The sequence below is a fragment of the Homalodisca vitripennis genome, chromosome 2 (genome assembly GCF_021130785.1).
Source record: "Homalodisca vitripennis isolate AUS2020 chromosome 2, UT_GWSS_2.1, whole genome shotgun sequence".
Classification (NCBI taxonomy): domain Eukaryota; kingdom Metazoa; phylum Arthropoda; class Insecta; order Hemiptera; family Cicadellidae; genus Homalodisca; species Homalodisca vitripennis.
Genome location: NC_060208.1, coordinates 230568877 through 230590287, shown reverse-complemented (window position 1 = coordinate 230590287; position 21411 = coordinate 230568877). Strand labels below are relative to the sequence as shown.

Here is a 21411-nt window from a genome sequence, read left to right as displayed (position 1 = left end):
GTGTTTCAACTATTAAGTATGACAAATAATAATAATAGAGTTGATAAACTTACATAAAATAAATGAGCAGTGAATAGATTGCGCAAAACAGTGTTTAATGACAGTGCAATAACGATGAGGTTAACCGGTATATTAATGCAAGGTAATTACTTCCATGCACTAGTCAAAGCAGTGGCAGGAGTGGTATTATTCATCCTTAGGTCTAGTTATTCAACAGTAAAAGTTATCAACAGAATGTCAGTACACACCTTGCTCATTACTGGCTGTGATTATTCAATAACCTTACTTCCTACTGAGCTGCAAATAATTTATTTTGCAGCTAAAAGTACTTGATTAAATGGAAGAAATTCCCTACTTATATACAGGCCATTAGTAAAAAAACCATATGTACTTTTTAATTTGAAGCATACAAATCAATTCAATATATAGTTAATATTTAAGATATGTCTTCAATGTAACATGATACCACACAGTGCACGATGCCTATAAATTTATTTTGAGATTTTGAATTAAGTTCCAGCTTAGAGATAGTTACATTAAATAGTTTTTTTATCTTACTGAAACATAAAGTCAAATAAATTACAGTGTCTTAAGTACGTAAAACTCGCACATAATCAGAGTTTGAATATTTGTATCCTAATATGTTAGTTTATAGTAAATTCGATGAAATATTTTTTAAATACAATGTATTCATGACATTAATTTATACATACATATATAGTTTTAATAATTTTTAATATCTTAAATAATTAAAATAACTTGACGTATAATAAGTTAAAAATAATTATTACGTATAATTAGTAAAAAAAATGATTTTTCACTTTTCCGCAAAAAAAATTCACAAAATCTTTTACAAAATGTTTTTTCTTATACTGTTATTAGGACAAAAATTAATTATATTAAGACTGCAGTCATGCTTACACGTGCATTAGTACAATTTCTTATTTAAAACTTTAGAATCAAAATAACAAATTTCGATGTTATTAATTTGAAGATATGTAATGTTATTACAAAAATCCTCTACATAATAATTACTTTAACACGTATAAAATGTGTGTTGTAGCCAGTGTAACTCAGACTATGTGAGCATCCACCAAGGCTCCACCACAACCAGTCCTGTACTGAATACTTTGTGTGGCAACAAGCGCCAGGAACTTGTATATACCGGACCCAACCTGCTTATTGCTTTTAAGTACGTACATACATTGAAATTTATATTATACTTTTGCATATTATCAAAGAACATAAATATTTTATTTTTATATGGAATAATATTATTTATGTATTCCTTTAGTGTTCAATAAGTACATTCAATCTTAGTTCTTAGATTTACACCACCCATGTCGTAACAAAAGTTTTCCGTATACCACAACGTAGGGATATTGCTTTCTAAATTACATTCTTGACATTTTATGACCTCATTGTAGTGATCTGTCTTCAGACAACACATATTAATCTTGAGTAGATGCGACACGGGGAAATGGTTGAAATATCTAAATGAAAACGTTAAAAAAGAGCATGTTTTTGACAAATCGCCAAGACATTATGATGTTATTTGATTCCCATTTGCTTCCATTGTTTAATGGCAAATAAAATATGACGTTTCTTTTTTAAAAGAACTTAAAATCATTGTTAAAAACCTCTATAAGAAACTACACATTTAGTTTTATCCCATGTTTCACAGTTTACCTATTTAAAAATCTTCCTTTTATTAAATTGAATCAATAACAGCTGAGAATGTACTCATTCAATTCGCATAAATGGTTAAATAAAATGACCAGTTTATAGAAAATAACAAACTTAGTAAAGCAATCTTAAACGTATCACAGGTCTGGACCATCTGCACCTCCCTACGATTACAATGGTTTTCTAATAACCCTGGAGTTTTGGGACAAGGTGACGACGACTACGGAAGCCGTTCTTCTAGGATTACCTATGAGACCAACTGATCAGACCGTCATGAGTGAGTTTAAAAACAATATATCATAATTTTTTAATGTTATTTCACACTATATAATATTATAATGTGTTAACACTCTTTTAAGACTACTGCGTAAATGTATTTTTACCTAGGCGATGGTTCTCAGCACGCCAGTGTGCGTCCGGCATGCGAAACCATCTTCTACAGCAACAATTCAAAGTCTGGCCATTTCGACTCCAAGAGCCACGACTGGCACCAGAACTGCTCCTATGTGTTTCTCGGTACTCAAAGTGAAGTAGTTCATTTATCCCTTTTCAACTACAAGTTAAAGTAAGTAAAGACATCGAACACGTTTGTGTTTTTCCGTTACACGTAGCATTATTAGATTGGTGCTTACTTATTAGCTTACATCTGTCAATAAATCTTGTTTTATACATGGAACTTTATCCTTAAAATGAAAGCAAAGTATTTATATAATTCAACTAAAAGTATTTAAAAAGTAATAAAAGCTATACCTCTTTATTTAAACAAGCAATTTAAATTTAAATATTTGCCTCAGCCCATTTTACTACAGTAAAAATCATAAATTTCATTATTAGAAAATCATAATTGTAATTACAAATTAGGTTAAATCACTCATATTTTTCGTAATATCTTTGATCTATCTATAATCTATCCAATGTCTATAATGTAAGTAGCTTGTTCCTGGCCAAACAGCACTTTGTGGTAGAAAGGGAGCCCAAGTAGATAATGCACCTTTTGACCAGCCTTAGGTACTCCCTTCAAAAAATTCAAGGATTGAAGAAGAATTGAAGTATACCATAATGCTGTAAGGAGAATTAGTACTAAGAGCTCACACTTTAAAGCGTATCAATCAATTTGAACAATGAAAGTCTAAAACACCATTCCAAATTTAAAGAGAAATATTCCTTAAGATGGACATGACTTTTGTATCTAGTACATTTTTTTAATTTTTTTTACCGTCATAATACTGAAATCTAGTATAAACCTTTTAAAGAAATTAGTGTTGTTTAACAATTAACCGAAACTTTAAAATTCTTATATACTATTTTGAAGTGGCTAAAAATCTGTTCAAATAATGTTTAAATTTTTAAAACCTTTTTACTAATTTTAATATATAGTAGTAATATTATGATATTTAAAAATGAAGAACTGTCTGTTTATTTGCGTGACTCTTAACACAATATCTCCACGTTATGACCTATAAAGCTTCCACATTTTGCATGAATATTTGTTTTTGTATAAGCAACATCTTGTTTGATTATGGTGCATGCCACTCTGTGAGATTATTAGGCTGAGTATTATTAATAGGAAATTGCAGAAAAAATAAAATTATTAACGAATATTATGGTATTTTATCAATTGTAACATAGTAATGATATGAACTTTTGAAAAATCTACCACTCGATAGGGTGGAAACATCTCACTTTTGTTTGTCTGCCTGTCCGTCTATCTCTCTTCATGTTATATGAACAACAGTGAGTTCAACGATAGTGCATGTCGCGCCATGGGATTTGGGTGAGGGATGAATACATTTTTAATCACGCTAAGTACAGTCATATGGACTATAACACTAAATATTTTAATTCATAGAGTAACAAGAAAAAGTAATAGAGTGGAAAATCAATGTTGAAAGTTGGTGACAAGATTTGATTTTAGTACACACTTGACTTTTAATGTCATCCATACCTCACCGGAACTTTATAATTTAATGATTGCTATTAAACTAATTAGAAAAAATATAAATATGTCACGTGGTATTATATGGTAAAAAAGTTATGCTATATACTTTCAAATTTGAATGAAAATTATTTATTCATAAACAAGAATGTGCATTTATTAAGGTGCATACCCGACCATGGAATAAGTAATCAGGCTGAGCGTCATTTTCGTGTTATTTTCTTTTCTATATTATTGCATGTTTATCTGCGCAGGAAATCACAAGAATTAATAAAATATAGATGAAATTTTACACGCAACCCCAGCGAAGCCAGTTACGCGAATGGTGGTATAGTGTACCTCTTCCTTGCACATATAGGTATAGACTTGAGGTTTTGCATGCAGCCTGAGAGAAGCCTGTTTCAACACACGTGGTATAGCGTATTCCTAACTTGTGCTAATAAAAGGCGAATAGTAAAATTAATAATCGGATCAGAAACAGCTATTTTATCCAAGTATTTAAAACAGTATTGATACGTTTAATATACCACTAACTCTTTGCTGTGAAGTATGGACCATTTAAAATCAAATTATAGACATTTGTCTTTCCACACAAATTTTCCAGGTTTCTCTTTGCCTTAGAGTATTCCGAATCAAAATAAAAGTTTTCGTTTTGAATTAAATTATTTTTTTAACAAGAATGATGTGTTGAAGAAATTTAAATTTTTTTACTGTGTTAAACATTACCAACAGTACAAAGAATAGTATACACATAAAAATGTACAGTACTATATTAGAAATCCGTATTAAATTTTATCAATACCATTGCAACTACAAGGCTGAGATTATTCTTTTATATTAAGTAAATTAAAATACGTTTTAATAAAACTAAACTTTACGGATAAATAAGTATAAATAAGAATATTTAAAGGGTTAAACATTTTTTATGCAGTACAATATTAAGATTGATATAGAGCGTAACTAGTTTCAAAATGATTTCAATGTTATGTAATTGAAGAATATTTTGAATGTGGTCGTAAAAATATATGATCCTGTAATGAAGGTAAGTACGGACTTAAATTAAGCAAGGAAACTCGTTTTGCAGGTCGCTCTCTTGTCAGTCTGTAATAGAAACTTACGACGGAGTGACGATCGACGCCTCCAAGCCCGTCACCAGGATTTGCAGTCCAATCACGAGGCACGCTAGAGACCCTACTGGCAGGTAAGTGAAACTGATGTCTGCCCCAGATCACAGACCAATACCTTACTATGAACCCACTCACTTATTGTTTGGCACCTCTCTGCGTTTTAGTTCGACCACCATCGTCATGTCTTATAAAATAACTGATTTACTATCAGTTTCACTGAAAATATATCTCCATTAATTCGATTCCAAATAATACTAATTATTCTTTGTATCTTTGGTAAAAACTGAACAACTAATATTTTTGTTATCAAAGTTAAAATTTAAAATTATTTGGAAGACAGTTTACTGTTTCAAAGTTTTCTTGTTGTTATTCATCTACTGTGTTGTGCAAATTAATGGGAACAAGGAGAATTAATTTTTAAATATGATTTATTTAGGGCAAAGCTATATTTAAGTACACTTACATGAGATTGATATCATTAATTGTTATGGAATATTTCGCTCTTTTACTTTTATGATTTCCTGCACTCTTCTTGCCATGGAATCTACAAGGTTTTTGCAACTGTTTGTGATTACTTCATCTCTAAACAACACCTGAATCACTGCTTCGACCACTTTCGTTTTTGTCGTCTAGTCCATCTTTTTCATTCTAGCCTTGTATTGCACAAGAATACTCAATAGGATTATGATAAGGTGAATTCCTCTGCCAATCAATTAGGGTAATATTATTATCCTTGAAGTAATTTATTATGGTATTTGATGCGTGGCACGGAGCTGAGTGTTAATGAAAAGTTTCAGTTAGGGTTTTTTTCAAGATGTTTAGATAAGCGTTGCCCCAGGAATGCTTTGTACTTTTCATTTTTTCATACCTTCAATGGGAATAATTGTGCTAGTTCCTTGAGTATAAAAAAACAACCCCAGAACATTTTATAAGTGGGTTGCTTAGCTGTTTGGTTAAAAAAACTGGTAGAAAGTGATGCATTGTCTGTCTCTCAAACGAATTTTTTGTATCTGGCCCTACAAAATGAAGTGTATCTCAACAGTAAATTAAAATTCTCTCCAATCATCTGCGCTCCAGTGAGCGTATGTTTTGCCCGTTTTAAACTTTTTTCGTCATAGACACTGTCAGATGTTGTTTCTTCTGCAGTCTCACTACACCTCCCCATCATTATAAGAGTCGTTTGGATACCGTAGAGTCGTTAATTTTCACTGCAGGCTTTTTAAAATCTTCCTGGAGCTCATAGCTTGCTTTCTAGGATGTAGTTTGCTATCACGCCAAACAAATGTTTCATCTCGAGGAATGGTCTTCAATTTTCTTCTACATTTTCCTTTCCGCTGTATTTCAATTACCCTGTTTCCTTCTTTATGTTAAATCTTTTTTAGAACACTCAAACTTAAACAAACAACATTTCTTTGGAATCTCCCTCTGAGTCATTGGTATATACCTAATAAGTGTTATGATCCCTTCCCTTTTCCTATGCGTGATATCCATATCAATAAACAGCTAAACCTGATTGCACAGTTTAAAAAAATCAATTAAATAACACTGACTTGAATACATAACATAATATATAATTAAATATAATACTAACGTAACACAAAGCCCGTCTAGAACAATATGTGAGTTCGAGTTTTGAGGTTATGTTGTTTTAGTGAATAAAATAACTGACAGAATTTGCACAGCAGGTGCACCAACGTATAAAAACATAATTTCGACTTCTGTTTAACTTATAGCACACAATACTGTACGTTAATACGCCTTTTTATTTTCAGCGAAAACAAAGCTATAAAATCCACTGTTATTTGTAGTGCAACGCATGTTACCGGTGAAATAAACCTCTCATATATGAGGTACGGTGTCTATAATACGCTTTGAAATTATCCTACCAGTTTTTAATTTTCTTTGTTCACAGATTTCAGAGCCAGCAAACATTCATGTCCACAGGGAACGCGATGACTTTGTTGCTACGGCGTATGCCACCTCTCACTCCGAACTCTGAGCCAGAATTCCTGGATGGAGCTTTCCATTTTCACAATGGTGATTATAAAGTTACTATTACTTGGGTACCAATCAGCTTATATAGACTACATATAGACCGTAAAGTTGTTCAATTTGATATTTTTTCACGTCATGTATGCACATATGCAATTGAAACTTTTGAAATTTAAAAAGATACTTTCACGTCAATATCTTACATTTTTGTGTAGAAATAAAATATAAATGTATTGTTCAAATTGCGTTGATGTTCTAAATTATTTGTCCTGTGTTACAAATACAAATCTCGGATACCTATCAAGCCTAAAACAAGTTGTTTATGATAGTTAAGATATTTTTTTAAGTTCCTCACATTATTTTAAAAACTAGAAATTACAATTTTCCTTAAAAATGCAGGAAAAAATAAAAAATAAAAAAAAAATTTACAAAATAAATGTTTTTGTACAATTTAATTACAAAATTAGATGACATGTTTTTGAAAATTGTATTTTCGTGAGATAATACTTGAAAAACATGAACATGTACCTAAAGGCTTGATTTTAAAATATCGAATAGCAGAATATTATATAGTCACATTATTTACACTTTAATTTTTATCCTCAACATAGTTACAGCACAACCAACAAGTATTTATTTTATGGACTGACATTAATCTCAAACACCAAAATTTCCTATTTAATTATTACCATACCGGTATCTTATAATGTAAAAGTTAATTTAACAATTTTGGTGAAGTAATTTCAGGCATAAATTATGCGATATTCACCGTAAATCACCTCACTTTCAGCAGCTTTTTTTGTAAGTTTCTTGTAGACATAGGCACGAAAAATAGCTTATAAAATAACTATAGATTTCGCTTCAGTGCGCTTTTCACACTATCGACAGTTAAAGCTCCTTTCAGTCATTATTGTTTTTTATGTGAACTAAAAAATTTTTCTTCCTTGACATTTAGTAACCAAATTATGTTCAATTTTTTTAGTACAAAAAATATTCTTGTATAGTAACATTAAAAGGTATAACGTGATAGTTTATACCACGATATTCTCTTAAATTGACAAGTTAAAATAGTTAGATAACATCGTAGTTATGCTGATTTATTTACATTTCCACTTAATTAGAGGAAATTTATTCATCCCAATTTCAATAATTCATTATATCACTCAAATAAAATTTTACTGTGGTTAATAATTGATAAACATTTTATAGAGCTTAATCTTAATTTACCACTATTGTTAAAATCATAATTATTTCCTATTGGGAATTCTGATAACTTAATTAAATCTAAATTTGGGTACAAGGGGCAATGCGTTGAATATCACTATACGATTTATTATATTATATATATATATATATATATATATATATATATATATATATATATATTAGATATTAAGTAATATAGAATATATATATATATATATATATATATATATATATTCTAGCTATTAGGTAATATAGAATACCATGAATTTCGATACTATTCTGCTACCACTTTACCATGTACAAGAATTTTTAAAGAAACATTAATTTAATTTTAATCCAACCTAAATAATGGACTTTTAGAACAAGTTTCGGGGACTCTGCAGCCGGACACCTTATGCAGCTCTGACTATTACGGACTCAGCAGTAGTCCCAGGGGTCACGTGACCAGGCCTGGCCAGGAACCCATCTTCTGGAATATCGACGGTCCTCTGGAATGTTCCAAGAGATTCATTCCAGCAGTTAATCAGAGCATATCTTTACAGGTAAAAAGATGTAAAGGCTTGTACTAATAGGCTTTATTTAATCTTGTACTTTTAATTTGTCCAGGAAAAATAGGTGATTGTTAGTGTATTATTACAAGAACATAACTACATAATCCTGAATTTTAACCAAGAAACTAAGCTCAAGGATTTTTAATAATGTACATGCAGACGGAATTATTTGAAAACATTGTATTATATAATTAACTTTTTAATTTTCATAAACTTTGATTCGTTGGGAGTCCTATTTTATTTACAATCCATTAGTTTTTCATTCTGTGCAGTGAGACATTCGGGGAAATGGAAAGCTTTTATTTACCCTGATTCTTTCACTCTTATCAGAATAAACAAACAAACGAGAGTCGAATTTTCCGACTAACTTGGGGGAGAAGCTATGTTTACATTAAAACATAAGAGTACCTTTTACTGTTCCAAAATATATGCGATTATTCTTACTGAATTGTTCAGTTCTCTGAGCTTCACTTTCCATAAAGACTTTTCATAATATTAGGTTATTGTTTCTAAATTAATATCTTAATTTACATAAAATTTTTATAAATGGCAAGATCCTTATTTCATTTCAATAAACAGTGAATCACAAAAAGTACTTGCTCCGTCGGGACTCGAACCCGGATCTCTCACTTGCCAGGTGAATGTGCTACCATTAACCAGTATATACAAATTTAATGTAAAAGTCATTTGACAGGGGTTTGATTATAAGTCAGTTTGGTTATTTAAATTAATATCTTAATTGTAATAAATCAAATATATTTGTGTGTACATAAACTAACGATAATTCTTGGTTACAAATAATATTTTTTATACTAATGATTATTGTAATCGAGAGAATAATTATACAGGTGATCGGCTATTTGTTATCCTAACAGATTAAAACTATACAAGAACCATATCTATTTGTAAACATTCACATTCTTAAACCCTCGTAGAAACAGTTTAAAATGAAATATATATTTACTAAAGTATTATTACAATTTGGCTTTACTCAGTGATTATTAGGGAATATGTAAACATTTCTTTATTAATTAATTTTAATTAGTCTGTCGTATATTGAGTTGTATCAAATAAGAATATATTAATCAACGTACTATACTTCTTTGAACGTCCATAGTGTTTTTGTGAAGCAAGGCTTCCTGTAAGAGATGAGGGCCACGTTGTAAGTTATTTATATTGTGATATCAGTCTCACGCCGATTGTATGTTGTTCCCAAAATGATACAAGAGTATTATTAGTTCTTTTATTAGGTTTACTGTCGAAGGAGTTTCAGGAGTAAACATAAGAAGATTAGTTTCTAAATGCGTACTTATACGCACAATTAACATATTTCTGGAACAAAATTACAAATATTTAGAGGCGCCCCGATGAAAGAAATTCGACAAGACATAACTGCTTTATAAAATATGGTATTATACACTTTTTATAGAAGAAAATCACACAGTTTTTGGGTTGACAAGTATTAAAAAAAGGCACAAGTTTAAATGTTTAAATTAAACTGTTTCCACTGTACATTAAATTAGATTACAGAAAACACTAATTTATCTTATAGTTTTCAATACAGTTTTTCTCCTATTTATGATAATTATAAATCTTCATAATAAAATATACGAAACTATAACTGTTATACATGTAGAATCAGACTTTTCCACAACTTCCATACGAATTATAGGCTTTGTACAACGGAATAATTAAATTATATACTGTAGGTAATTTAGCAATCCAAAGTTTTATATAATCTTTGCTAGTCTGATTATCTACCTTACCATAGTCACATATACGTGGATAACCCTTTTTTATGGATAAGATTTACCACAGTATTTAGTGTAAAGATAACAGGATTTCTGACTTTTACTGATTTGACATGTATGTGACAAAAAAGATTTTTTAGAGAATTGCAACCAATCATCTTAATTCAAAAAACATAAGCCTTTTGTTTAGCCAACAACAAAAGTGTTAGACTTTTAAACTTAAGAGAAGGTTAAATTTAGATCGTCTTGTTTTGTTTTTGGAACATATAACGATAAAATATTTCTGAAATACTATAGTCCTTTCGAATTAGCATTCGTAACCAATAGACTCTTCAGTATAAAATTAATTTATTATCTAACTCTAAGTTTCTTTAAAGCATTTCTAGCAGTACTATTGCTAAAAGAGGGTGAACTTCTCATTCAACCGTCTAAACTGTAATTACAATATAAACCCTAGACTTTTCCTAACAGTATACTTACTTTTTCAATGGAAAATCCACGAGTACACTTTTTACGAGGTAAACATTTAAACAATCATTAGTACCGTATTCGAGAGTTTTTTAAATGTTTAATTACACATTTGTTTCAATTACCAGCTCCTTGTGATGGAATATAACCAAACATTGAAAACGTCCATAAAAGTACAGTATGAAGAAAATTACAACGAAGTTGAAGACAAAACTTCACTTTATGAGTGATGAAGGCAGCAGAAAATCAATACGAAAAAATCGCTAAGAGTTTGCTGTGAAATATGCCGCCAGTCTCAATCTGTTGACAGATCACTCTGATACGCCTGTCGCCAGACCTCCACTGCCACACAGAGTGCGGTGACAGCAGCTGTCGCTGCGTCGTCAACTCCAAGCCTCTGTCGCAGATTGATCATCTCAAAGTCGTGACAGAGTCGGGTTTACTTGTCGCCTGCCTCTGCGGAGATTTCCAGGTAAGATTGACATGCTTTTACATTTATCAAAATTTTATTTGATTGGGCATATTAAATTTTCGTGATTTGATATCATTGTCTAGTATAATATCCTCAACGGTGGTTGACGGAAATAATTTTCCTCCTCATAACACTTTTAAATATTTATTTTACAAGTATCTGCATCCTTCAAATAATCATTTTAAATTATTTTAATGCGTTGTTAGAATTATTCCTTGGAGTGAAACAGCGTATGTTACTATAAAAAAACCAATGTGTACACATACATACGTTTATAATAAGATGCAAATTTAAATAATAAATTTCGGGACATTTCCTGTTGGGTAAGCTTATCCTGCCTTTCCCCTCGCGTGTTGCTCATTATATTGCATCACTGCCCTTTGGCAAATTTCCGAATAAAATCCCGTTTCTTTTACAATCCTTCCATCGTCAAAAACAAACTTCGAAACTAAGATATATAAATTTAATTATAAAAATATTTCGGCAACTAATACAGTCATGAAATTTTTCGTATGTGCGATAATATACTAATTATGTAGCTATCTCGGGCAACATTTGTTAAACGTAGGATTATGTCCAAGGATGTAAATAGACATGAAAAAATATACCAATAGTTTTATAGAGTCTATATGAATACATATTCCAAAAAATCTAAAACTTGAACTAAAGTATTTCTGATAAGAACAATGATAGAATAAAACAAATGTTTGATATTAAGTTCATTCAACGTCGTATATAATTTTATTTAAAATATATAACACGATACTTGATATAAAGACTACAGTATTGAATAAACTTGGCTGAAACTTACAGCAGGAATGGCTACCGGTGGGTCTTCGCAGCTGGTCTCCAATTCGCCTGATATACTACGTGGCTCACTACAGCTGGGAGTCTAAAGGCTTTGAGTACACGGCTGATTACAAGTTTATCTCAGATTCCTATTGTGGACACCACACCACGACTCAGCATACAGGTAATTCATTCTTTCCTGAGGTAATCAGCTTTTTCACATATATTGTATCATTTAATTCTTCTTCAATCATTTGTACGTAGCCAACTGTATAACAAAGTTCTGAATTTTGGATATAACGCTTGTTTTCTTTTTTTTCTTCCAAATATGCAAAGAAGACAACGAGAACATTGCAAAAACTTTTTTATTGAAAATATCCTGAATCACAAGAATAGTAGAATGTATTAGAATATCGGGTAACGAAAACAATTTAAACATGCCACCGTTATATCTTAAAAAGATTTAACTTATAGTTGAAATCTGAAAATCTCACGACAACCTAAACATAAAAGTGGCCATGTTCAAAAAAATTTATCCTTATTAGTATATAGTTAAGAACATCGTTAAAATGTACACTTGTCAAACTATATTCTATTTCAAATAATTAAACAAAAAGAATGTAGTCGTGACCAGTGCAAAATAAATATATAAATAGTGCTAACGATTTCTATACATATTTTAACGTATATATTAAATAATAAAGAAATCTTTTAAAAAATAATGCAGTCTGCAGTTATAGAAACATATCATTAAATTTGTATAAATAAAAGTGTATTATTGAACATATTGTGTGATATAAAATCGTCCTTTGATTTTAAATCGGACATCATCAATACTGACTTATCAGTAAATTTGTTATTTCTAGTGTTATTTTTCCTGAACAGTTTTTATTTTTAGCAACATTTAAGTTCGCTCTTTTGAGTTCTTTTCATTTATAGTTCAAAATAATATTTCCTTACGACACAGTTTAATTTTCTAAAGCCTTACCTGAAATCAACCAGATCTTTTTATTAAAGTAGTTAACACGGTTTACTTCATAGAAAAAGATTTTCAGCTATGTCAATTTTGGAATCTTTTATTTTCAAGTCCCTGTACATGTGTACATTCTCCTACTATGTCAGAAAGTTGTTGCAAAGCATTTGTTCATTCAAAAACCAATACAGTACAATGCAGTTGCCTTAATCACTATTCAAGTGAACATCACACTTAAATAATGCTCTTAAAATTTTTACAGGTTTTATAGAGTCTGGCAACTTGACTGAGACTGGTCAGCTGAATCACTTCTTCCATCAAACCTGCACTTGGCTACTCGACTCTCACGTGGAGAGGCAGCTGACCATCCAGCTGGCCAGCAATCAGAACCGTAATTATCGTAAAATTATTATTCATCTGTGTAGCATGTTTTGAAAGTTATACTAAAGTAAAGATCATTATTTTATGACACTCTACTTTTCAAAACTTGCATACACATTGCTCATTATATATATAAAAGTTATAGGTATGGTTGATATTGTGTATCATTATAAATACTTTGACGATTTAATGTTTTCCATAGGTCCTTGCTCAGCCTGGAACTTCACGATACATGAGTATGCTGAAGACGGACCTGAGAGGACAGGCAAAACCCTCTACAACTTCTGTCCTCGACAAAAGATAGCCAACTATTCGCTGCCCTTCCAGTTGAATGTTGTTGTCATCAAGTAAGGTCAACACCATGTCCTATGTTTTTGGTCAGGATTGGAAGTTGAAAGTTAGAATGAATAACTATCTTCATAACTAATTCATTATCTTCACCTATCGGGTGATTTAAAATGAATAATTTACGTAATTTACATTCATAATCACCAAGTCATTTATTTTCACGTTTGACACAAAAATAATGTTGTTCCATACCACATTTTCTGTTAGTTATCAGCAGTGCATACTTACTAATCAGAGTGTTTGTGTAAAATACTATAAATTAATTAAGTAATTTCAAAATCTTTTCAAAATCTTATTATACTACTTATGGGTAAGCTAAGCAATTTTTCTCAAGTTAGGTAAAATTTAGATTTCTTCAGTCATGATAATAATAATATTATTGAGAGCGTATTTTTTACTGTCAAACCAACAGGAAACAATAATATAATTACTTTTCATATTTTTACCGAACAACTAATGAAACGTAATGTTTAGTGATACATATTAATCTTCCTCAGGACGATGACGTAGAAGTTTGATTCAAAGGTCAACGTATTCTAGTAGAACAATTATTGCTCAAATGGGGTTCTTTTAGCATTTAATTTATTCTCTCCCACTTATTTTGTGCATAAGATGTTTATGAGCTTGGAAAATATGTTACATTATACCAATTTACATCAATGACGGGCAAGTGCACAATCAGATGAAAGGAAAGGGCATTAAGAATTTATTTTTGCTTTCTGATGTAATACATCTGTCGGAAACTTTTCTCATAATACTCAATTTACTCTTATTCTGTGTTTCTGTTACACGACATGCCATAAGTTCGTATAGTGACTTGTTCTTTTAACCAACCATTTGATTTTGCAGGCTCACGGCTATGTCGTCGATTCCACCAGAGTTCCAGATAAAATGGCGGTCCCAGATAGTACGTGCGAACACGCGCACAGCGGTGTCTGTGCCCGTCATGTCCTCCCAGGCGACATGTGTGTCTCCCGTTACCATGGCAACGGTGTTACTGGGTGTGCTGAGCGCCACTTACAGATGAGCGGTCACCTCTGAGGCGCAGGTGTAAATAGCACTGTAATTAAATGCATTGGAAGTCTGAGAGTGTTTGTCAAACCACATATCGCGGAGTAGTAGTGAACAGGCCTTTCCTAACCTGTGGCCCTTCACTGCCTTGATGAAACTACCGATAAATTGGTAATCATTTGTTTTTTACTATCTTTGGAGTAGAAGAAATATCGCTATAATGTAAACTATGTAGCCCCAAAAAGGACTTCTTCTAGGTATGCGATTAAAATTTAATGATAATTACTGAAATTCTTAATATATAGATCAGCATCAATGTATTTGTACCTTAAAATCTTATTATAAAGTCAAGAATAACCATTATTAAGAATGATAATGATTATGTTGGGATATATACTCATATAACACTCATCAATAATGTCTCAGAAGGGCCTAACAGATATTCTAAAACACTGCCCGAGTTTTATAAAGACGAAATATAATTGAAGTAATAACCTTGCTAAAGTGTAATATACTCCTTTGCATAACGAGTAGTATAGTATAAAATAGCCACTATCTGAAGTCTAGTAGTGAAGAAAATGCACACGATTATGAACTTGAAGTTTCGACACATATTTGTATCTTACTAGAAAGAAGTGTTTGATGTATCTGTGGTAATTTCATCACGGTCGCTACTACGCCACACCATGCTCAATCGTTTCCTCTCTATGTTCGTCTCATATACTTACGTCCACAATATACACATTTATTTTTTACACGTTCAGTGTTACATGGTGTACCGTGTGTTACATGTGACCGAGACCTAATGGTGTACCTTGTGTTACATGTCATTAAGGTGGACTTAGCGTAGTCGGATCAGATGGTGCTATTTTAGAGGTAGGCTAGTCTAGGTGCTGATGGCGTAGCCAGGGATTGCTGCTTACTAACCTGTGCAAGCCTTGTTACACCAGTCGTTACATTTGTTTTGTTTTCTTTGTTATCTCCTATCGACCTTTAGTATATATGTTACCAATTGTATACAAGTAATAAAATGTTTTCTATATGCACCGTTCCTCATTATGATACCCCTTGTCCTTCCGTTTTTGCTTTAAATACTATTAAAGTTATTAAAGTTCAAAAATGGTTAATAATATGATGTGGATTGAACTTTTTAGTACATTGTATTTTAAATAGCCATTATAGGTCATTAAGAATAAATACATTTTTTCTTCATGTATATAGTTTTATTTATTAAGTGCTTAAAAAGACTGTTGTATTTAACATTCCAAATGAAGCTAAAGGAAGCTTTTGATGGAGAAGGAAAAGTTGCCGGTTATTTGTTTCTAGTTTGTTATTAACAATCGTAGTAGGACTTCGGACATCTGTCATTGTTATACGTTACAAAATAAACAACACTATGTTTCCAGGAAATCTACCCTATTATTTAGATTTAAAACTCCATAATATATTTAAAACGTTTCAAATTTAAGAGTGCAGCAATATACTGCCACTTAAAGGTATAAATTACACCTGACTGGTACATTGAAGAACATAAAAATCCAGATTAGAGAAAATAAATCCTAACATTGTCACGCACAGGAGCCAAGAGCACCAACAGCTTGCCACACCTGAACTGACGAAGGAGAAACACTGGTAAATTCTACTACCTGCCAAAATTTTATCTGCACAAATCACTTAGTGGAAAGTTTCTGGTGCTAAGTTACTTGACTGTTTTTCACCTTTGTTTAATGAAATCCTAATTCGAATTAGTAGTAACTTTGATAACAATTATTAAAAATACTCACCAGATAAAATTCCAATGACACAACCCAGAACCCATATCCGGTGACCTGACCTTTCTCCATAAGAATTAGTGCAACAATATATTTATAAAACAATAATAATAATTAGTGGGTGCACTGTCCAATTTGATGATTTGATACCTTTTTCCTTCTGTCTAATGAAGACGTTCAACGGATTCAAATTCTATGTAATTAGGGTAAAAATGCGAAGATTTCCAACTTTTAACAATTAATTCAATCTTAATAAAAAATTTGCACTTTGAGCTTAAAACTGTGGTGCAATAATTACTGAGTTCGTGTGGGTAAATTGATTTGCTAGAATGATATAAGTTGGAATTTTAAATATCGGTATTATCTTACAGGTAAGGTAAAGTTAGATTTTAATTTAAAGGTGTGGATATGAAAATTCTGACATTTAGGGACATCGAGATTCTATTGACCTTTACATAATGTACAGGTGATAATATTCTTGATATTAATCAAGTCCGAAAAATATCACACCTTAAATGTAGATCACGTATCAATTGAAATGTTTTTACTATACGTAAATATCAACATATAAATAATTATATTCGAAGGAACACAATACAAATTGAAGTAAATAGTAATATTTGTATGCTACACGGCCTGTACTCACTTTTAAAGGAGTTTTAGATAGACAAAATTACCCGCAAAATAACCCTTCAAAACGTAGAATTACATTCACTTATCTCAAGATATTCAACGGGCAATAAATTAATAAAACGTATTGATTGTTAGTATGAATTAAATTAAATACTACTATAAATCCATATACGAAGGAGGATAAGCACTAACACAGATTTTTTGGATTGAAATTACTGCTACTCAGGTCAAAATGCGTGCCCCCAATATTTATCGTCTTTAAATATATTGAAGTCACATGTCTGCAATAGGGTTCCACTTTAAAGATGTGCATTTTCTAACTATTTTATGACAGGTATATATATATATCCTTAATGTATTAAAAGAATAAAAGAACCATATTTATATGTTTAGTGAATATCTTTTATGTATTATATATATATATATATATATATATATATATATATATATATACATATATATATATATATATATATATATATATATATATATACATATATACATATATATATATATATATATATATATATATATATATATATATATATATTGCATAAAAGTTTAACTTGCCAAAATAATGGTGATTTATTGATTGCCTGTCATACATGTTATTGGTGCATTAGGTTAATTTGTAAAATTTTAGATAACAACAAATGTGATCATGTAAATACCACGTATTACATTCACACATAATGCGATGTATGAATTAAGGTTCTCTTATCGTTCTCATTGATGGGATTTTTCCAATCCATAATAAGTAATACGTGGGTATTTGCCAATTAACAGGTAAATAAACAGCCATAAACTAGCCTTTGTCCACCTATAACACATTGGCCGAACTGATCACTGTGTCGTACTATGTTAAGTTCTGACTGTGTGTACTTTATCAATGTAATGTTGGTTAGTTCATAATAACCCTCAATGTTTATTGTAATAGTGGATCATTCAGATTTTCTTAATATGAGAGTAGTTTAACTTTAGGTTGATAGTTTTATGTGTGAAAGCTTATCATAATCTATGTAAATTCTGGACAATCAACTAGATTTTGGGATGCCCTTCCTTTTTTACACGGATATCAAAGAGATGAAAATATATATTTAAGGGAAGCAGTCCACTAAAAACTGTATTTTTTCGGTTTTTAGTTTGATATATATTTAGATAGTCCATTTATTTCTCTTTACAATGGTATATAACACTATAAGATAAAAGTTTTATTTGCTTGTTAAAAAAATTATTGTTACAGGTATGCTATTACTTTTGAACGCATGTATCAGCTCAGCTGTAAAACAGCAAGCAGGTGTTTTATAATGTTTGGTGAAGAGTATCAACCAGGCACTGGTCTAAGTTATCTGTTGTTATGAATAATTCTCAACTGTTTTCATCAACACAGGTTACTAAGGTTATGTTCTTTGTTTACAATATTGAATTATTCTAAATTTAGTTATTATTATTGGATACTGAGTTTGAGTGAAATAGTGTTGTGCTTTTGTGAAACGCGATTCTATTGTGTTGTTCTTTTCTTTATCACAGACTATAATGCCGCGACCAAAACCGGCATATAAAAAGAGAAAAGTCTGTGAATGGCAAAATAAAAATCGCACCACACAGGTAAGCCTAGGCCTAACTCCTTCAGAACCTGAGACTGGCCCTGCAAATGAAGACAATATTCCATCAGTCAGGAAATCTCAAGAAAAACTTTCTATTCATTCTGACTATAAACAGTTTGAAACTGAATCCTTGAAATATGACATATTGGACCTAAATTTAGTAGAAAGGCTAATTTCTGAAATAGCTGTTTGTCGACATTGTTTTAGTCCGTTGAATCTCTCGGTTACAAAAAGGACAGGCCCAGCATTTAGTCTAAGTTTGGAGTGTACCAATGAAAACTGTAAAAAAGGTTGTCAGTGAAAGAATTGTAAGCAAGGTACAGTTAGGTTAGGCCAACCTGAAAAAGTGAGTAAAGTGTATGTCAATATCCGATTCGTTTATGCACTTTGCAGCATTGGCGTGGGTCAAGAAACGGGTGAGATGTTTGCTGGAGTTATGAACCTACCTAGGCCTTCCAAGTATTTTCACTTAGGCTCTACAGATGAAAACCCTGAACACAGCCTATGCCCCGATGACAGTGACACATGGTGTAAGTACCAAAAAGCGAAACTGGATAAAATAGAATACAAACATTCTGAACACACCCATCTCCCTGCTGCTGTTATGAGTGAAATAAAACCCATTTTCAGGGATCTATCAAATCCAGTTTTGCTAGCAAAGTGTGTGCATGGTGGTACGCAGAATGTTAACGAATCCCTAAACAACATCACATGGAGCCGCCTTCCTAAGAAGGTTTTTATCAGATTAAGCACCTTACAGTTGGGGGTTTACGATGCAATAGCTGGCTATAATAAGCGAAATGTCACCAAGTGTCTAGTGTTTAAACTGGTGAATCTGTCTGCTGGGAAAATTGTGTTTCCGCGATGAAGCTATTATACTCCCGACGTGTCAAGAAAGCGGAAAAAGCAATCCAGGAAATACAAAGGAAATGTAGACAGAAAACTAGCCTTCAAAGGAGGAGACTAGAAGATGAACTTGAGCAGAATGAAGATCCAGACAACCCATCCTACTCTGCAGGAAATTATTGAAAAGTATGTTTACCTTACTACAACTTTATCCTTCGTTTTCCGAAAGTTGCATTTTTAATCACTAAGGTACATTTTTCTCAGGAACTACTAAAGGTGCAGGTCTGAAATTTGGCAAAATATTTAGAATACATACATGTTAAACACCCTGGGATATGTAGATTTAAAAAAATATTTATTAGTTTTTTTATATTACTTTTTTGTATTTATTTTTTTGGAAAAACTGTTGAACTCCATAAAAAAACTTTATATTACAAAAAATAAGCTAGATATTAAAAAATCCACATATCACAACTTGTGTAAGGGTGGATTCTAAATGTCTGCTAAATTTCAGATTAATATGTTTATTAGTTCTTGAGAAACATGCACTTATGTTAACATAGTAATGTATAGGGATATTAAAAGTGGTCTGCTCCCCTTCAGTATGTTAGGCAGTAGAAATCAAAACGTTGAAATAAAACTTTAAATGAATAATTTTAAACACGCAAACATTTTTATCAAGATTAAATAACTTCTACATTGCAAATTTACTACTATTTATTTTTAAAATATAGCCTATTTGTTCCTGGGAAGCAACCACATTAATGGTTTGTAAAGGATTTTTATAATGGATAAATTTAGTTAGTTTATTACACGGAATTAATTTCTTTGGTATTCAAAACTCATCACAATATACATTTTACAACTAAACAATGTTATCCAATTCTTTACAATCTAGAATACCAAATAAAGTATTTATGAGTATAAAACAATAAATTTCATCTGTTGCTTACATATTAAAAAATAGATTATCAAAGAACTAGAATTCATAAAGGAGTATTAAACGTCATCGTATATGTATTAGTATGTCTAAGTTGAACAGCATTACCTGAAGTTAAAACATGCTATCCATGTTACAGCATAGTTAAGTTTAATAATCTCTTCCGAAATAAAAATAAGTATACTATATTTTAAAATATATTGCACACATGGATGTTCCACTTGACTGTGAACTGCTCTGCAGGGGTTGGCTGAAATAGTGACCTCAGCACATATGCCATGCAGTTTGTGAGAGCTACTGACACGATTCCGGACGTCTCTGCTCCGGTTCACTTTACGTTTTACCCTCTTTCTCTAGCATACTTGAGGGCGAATATTGCATTGCAGCGTGCTCTACTTGGAATACCGTTTGCTGAAAAACCAATATATTTGATAAAGTATGAAATAAAAATGTAAATACCAACTAGATCATACATTTTTGATGCAATTCAAATTTAGCGTTTTGAAATGTATTTAACGTCAATAAATATAATGCTATACTGTCTTCACCATAACAGTTAACTAGGAAAATTGTTTTATTATTCGTCAAAAGATAATTCAATCATTAAACCCAACTAGGTAATGACTTTAAAATAATCCATTTAGAGGATTAAAAGCTATTTAAAATCACCTTTGGTAGAAATTTCTCTGTTGTATTTGAATTTTGGAATTGCAGTTAATTGACATAAAGTATCGTAAACTTCATCAGTTAGTTGATTCGATGTCCCCTCAAAAATTTTCAGGCATAAAATTATATTTAGTATCTCGTGTATTGCTTTGTGATTCCACTAGATATAGTCACGGAAACGTTTGTAAATTTGCCGTCCCACTATGTCCAAGGACACCGAATTCCATACCTCACATCTATATATGCACACTTTAGT

At 31.3% G+C, this 21411-nt stretch overlaps 1 protein-coding gene across 1 annotated transcript in view; it reads left to right on the top strand.

Annotated features, from left to right (window-relative positions):
- Positions 1-15733, top strand: part of LOC124355475 — a 61443-nt gene extending 45710 nt beyond the window's left edge. Inside the window, exons 8-18 of the mRNA XM_046806625.1 lie at positions 1064-1192; positions 1830-1963; positions 2074-2251; positions 4707-4823; positions 6662-6786; positions 8308-8489; positions 11028-11189; positions 12003-12162; positions 13214-13342; positions 13535-13679; positions 14530-15733. Of these exons, the coding sequence (XP_046662581.1) occupies positions 1064-1192; positions 1830-1963; positions 2074-2251; positions 4707-4823; positions 6662-6786; positions 8308-8489; positions 11028-11189; positions 12003-12162; positions 13214-13342; positions 13535-13679; positions 14530-14707 (1639 nt within the window). The 3' untranslated portion in view covers positions 14708-15733. The remainder of the gene's footprint in view (positions 1-1063; positions 1193-1829; positions 1964-2073; positions 2252-4706; positions 4824-6661; positions 6787-8307; positions 8490-11027; positions 11190-12002; positions 12163-13213; positions 13343-13534; positions 13680-14529) is intronic.
- The last annotated feature ends 5678 nt before the right edge of the window (positions 15734-21411 follow it).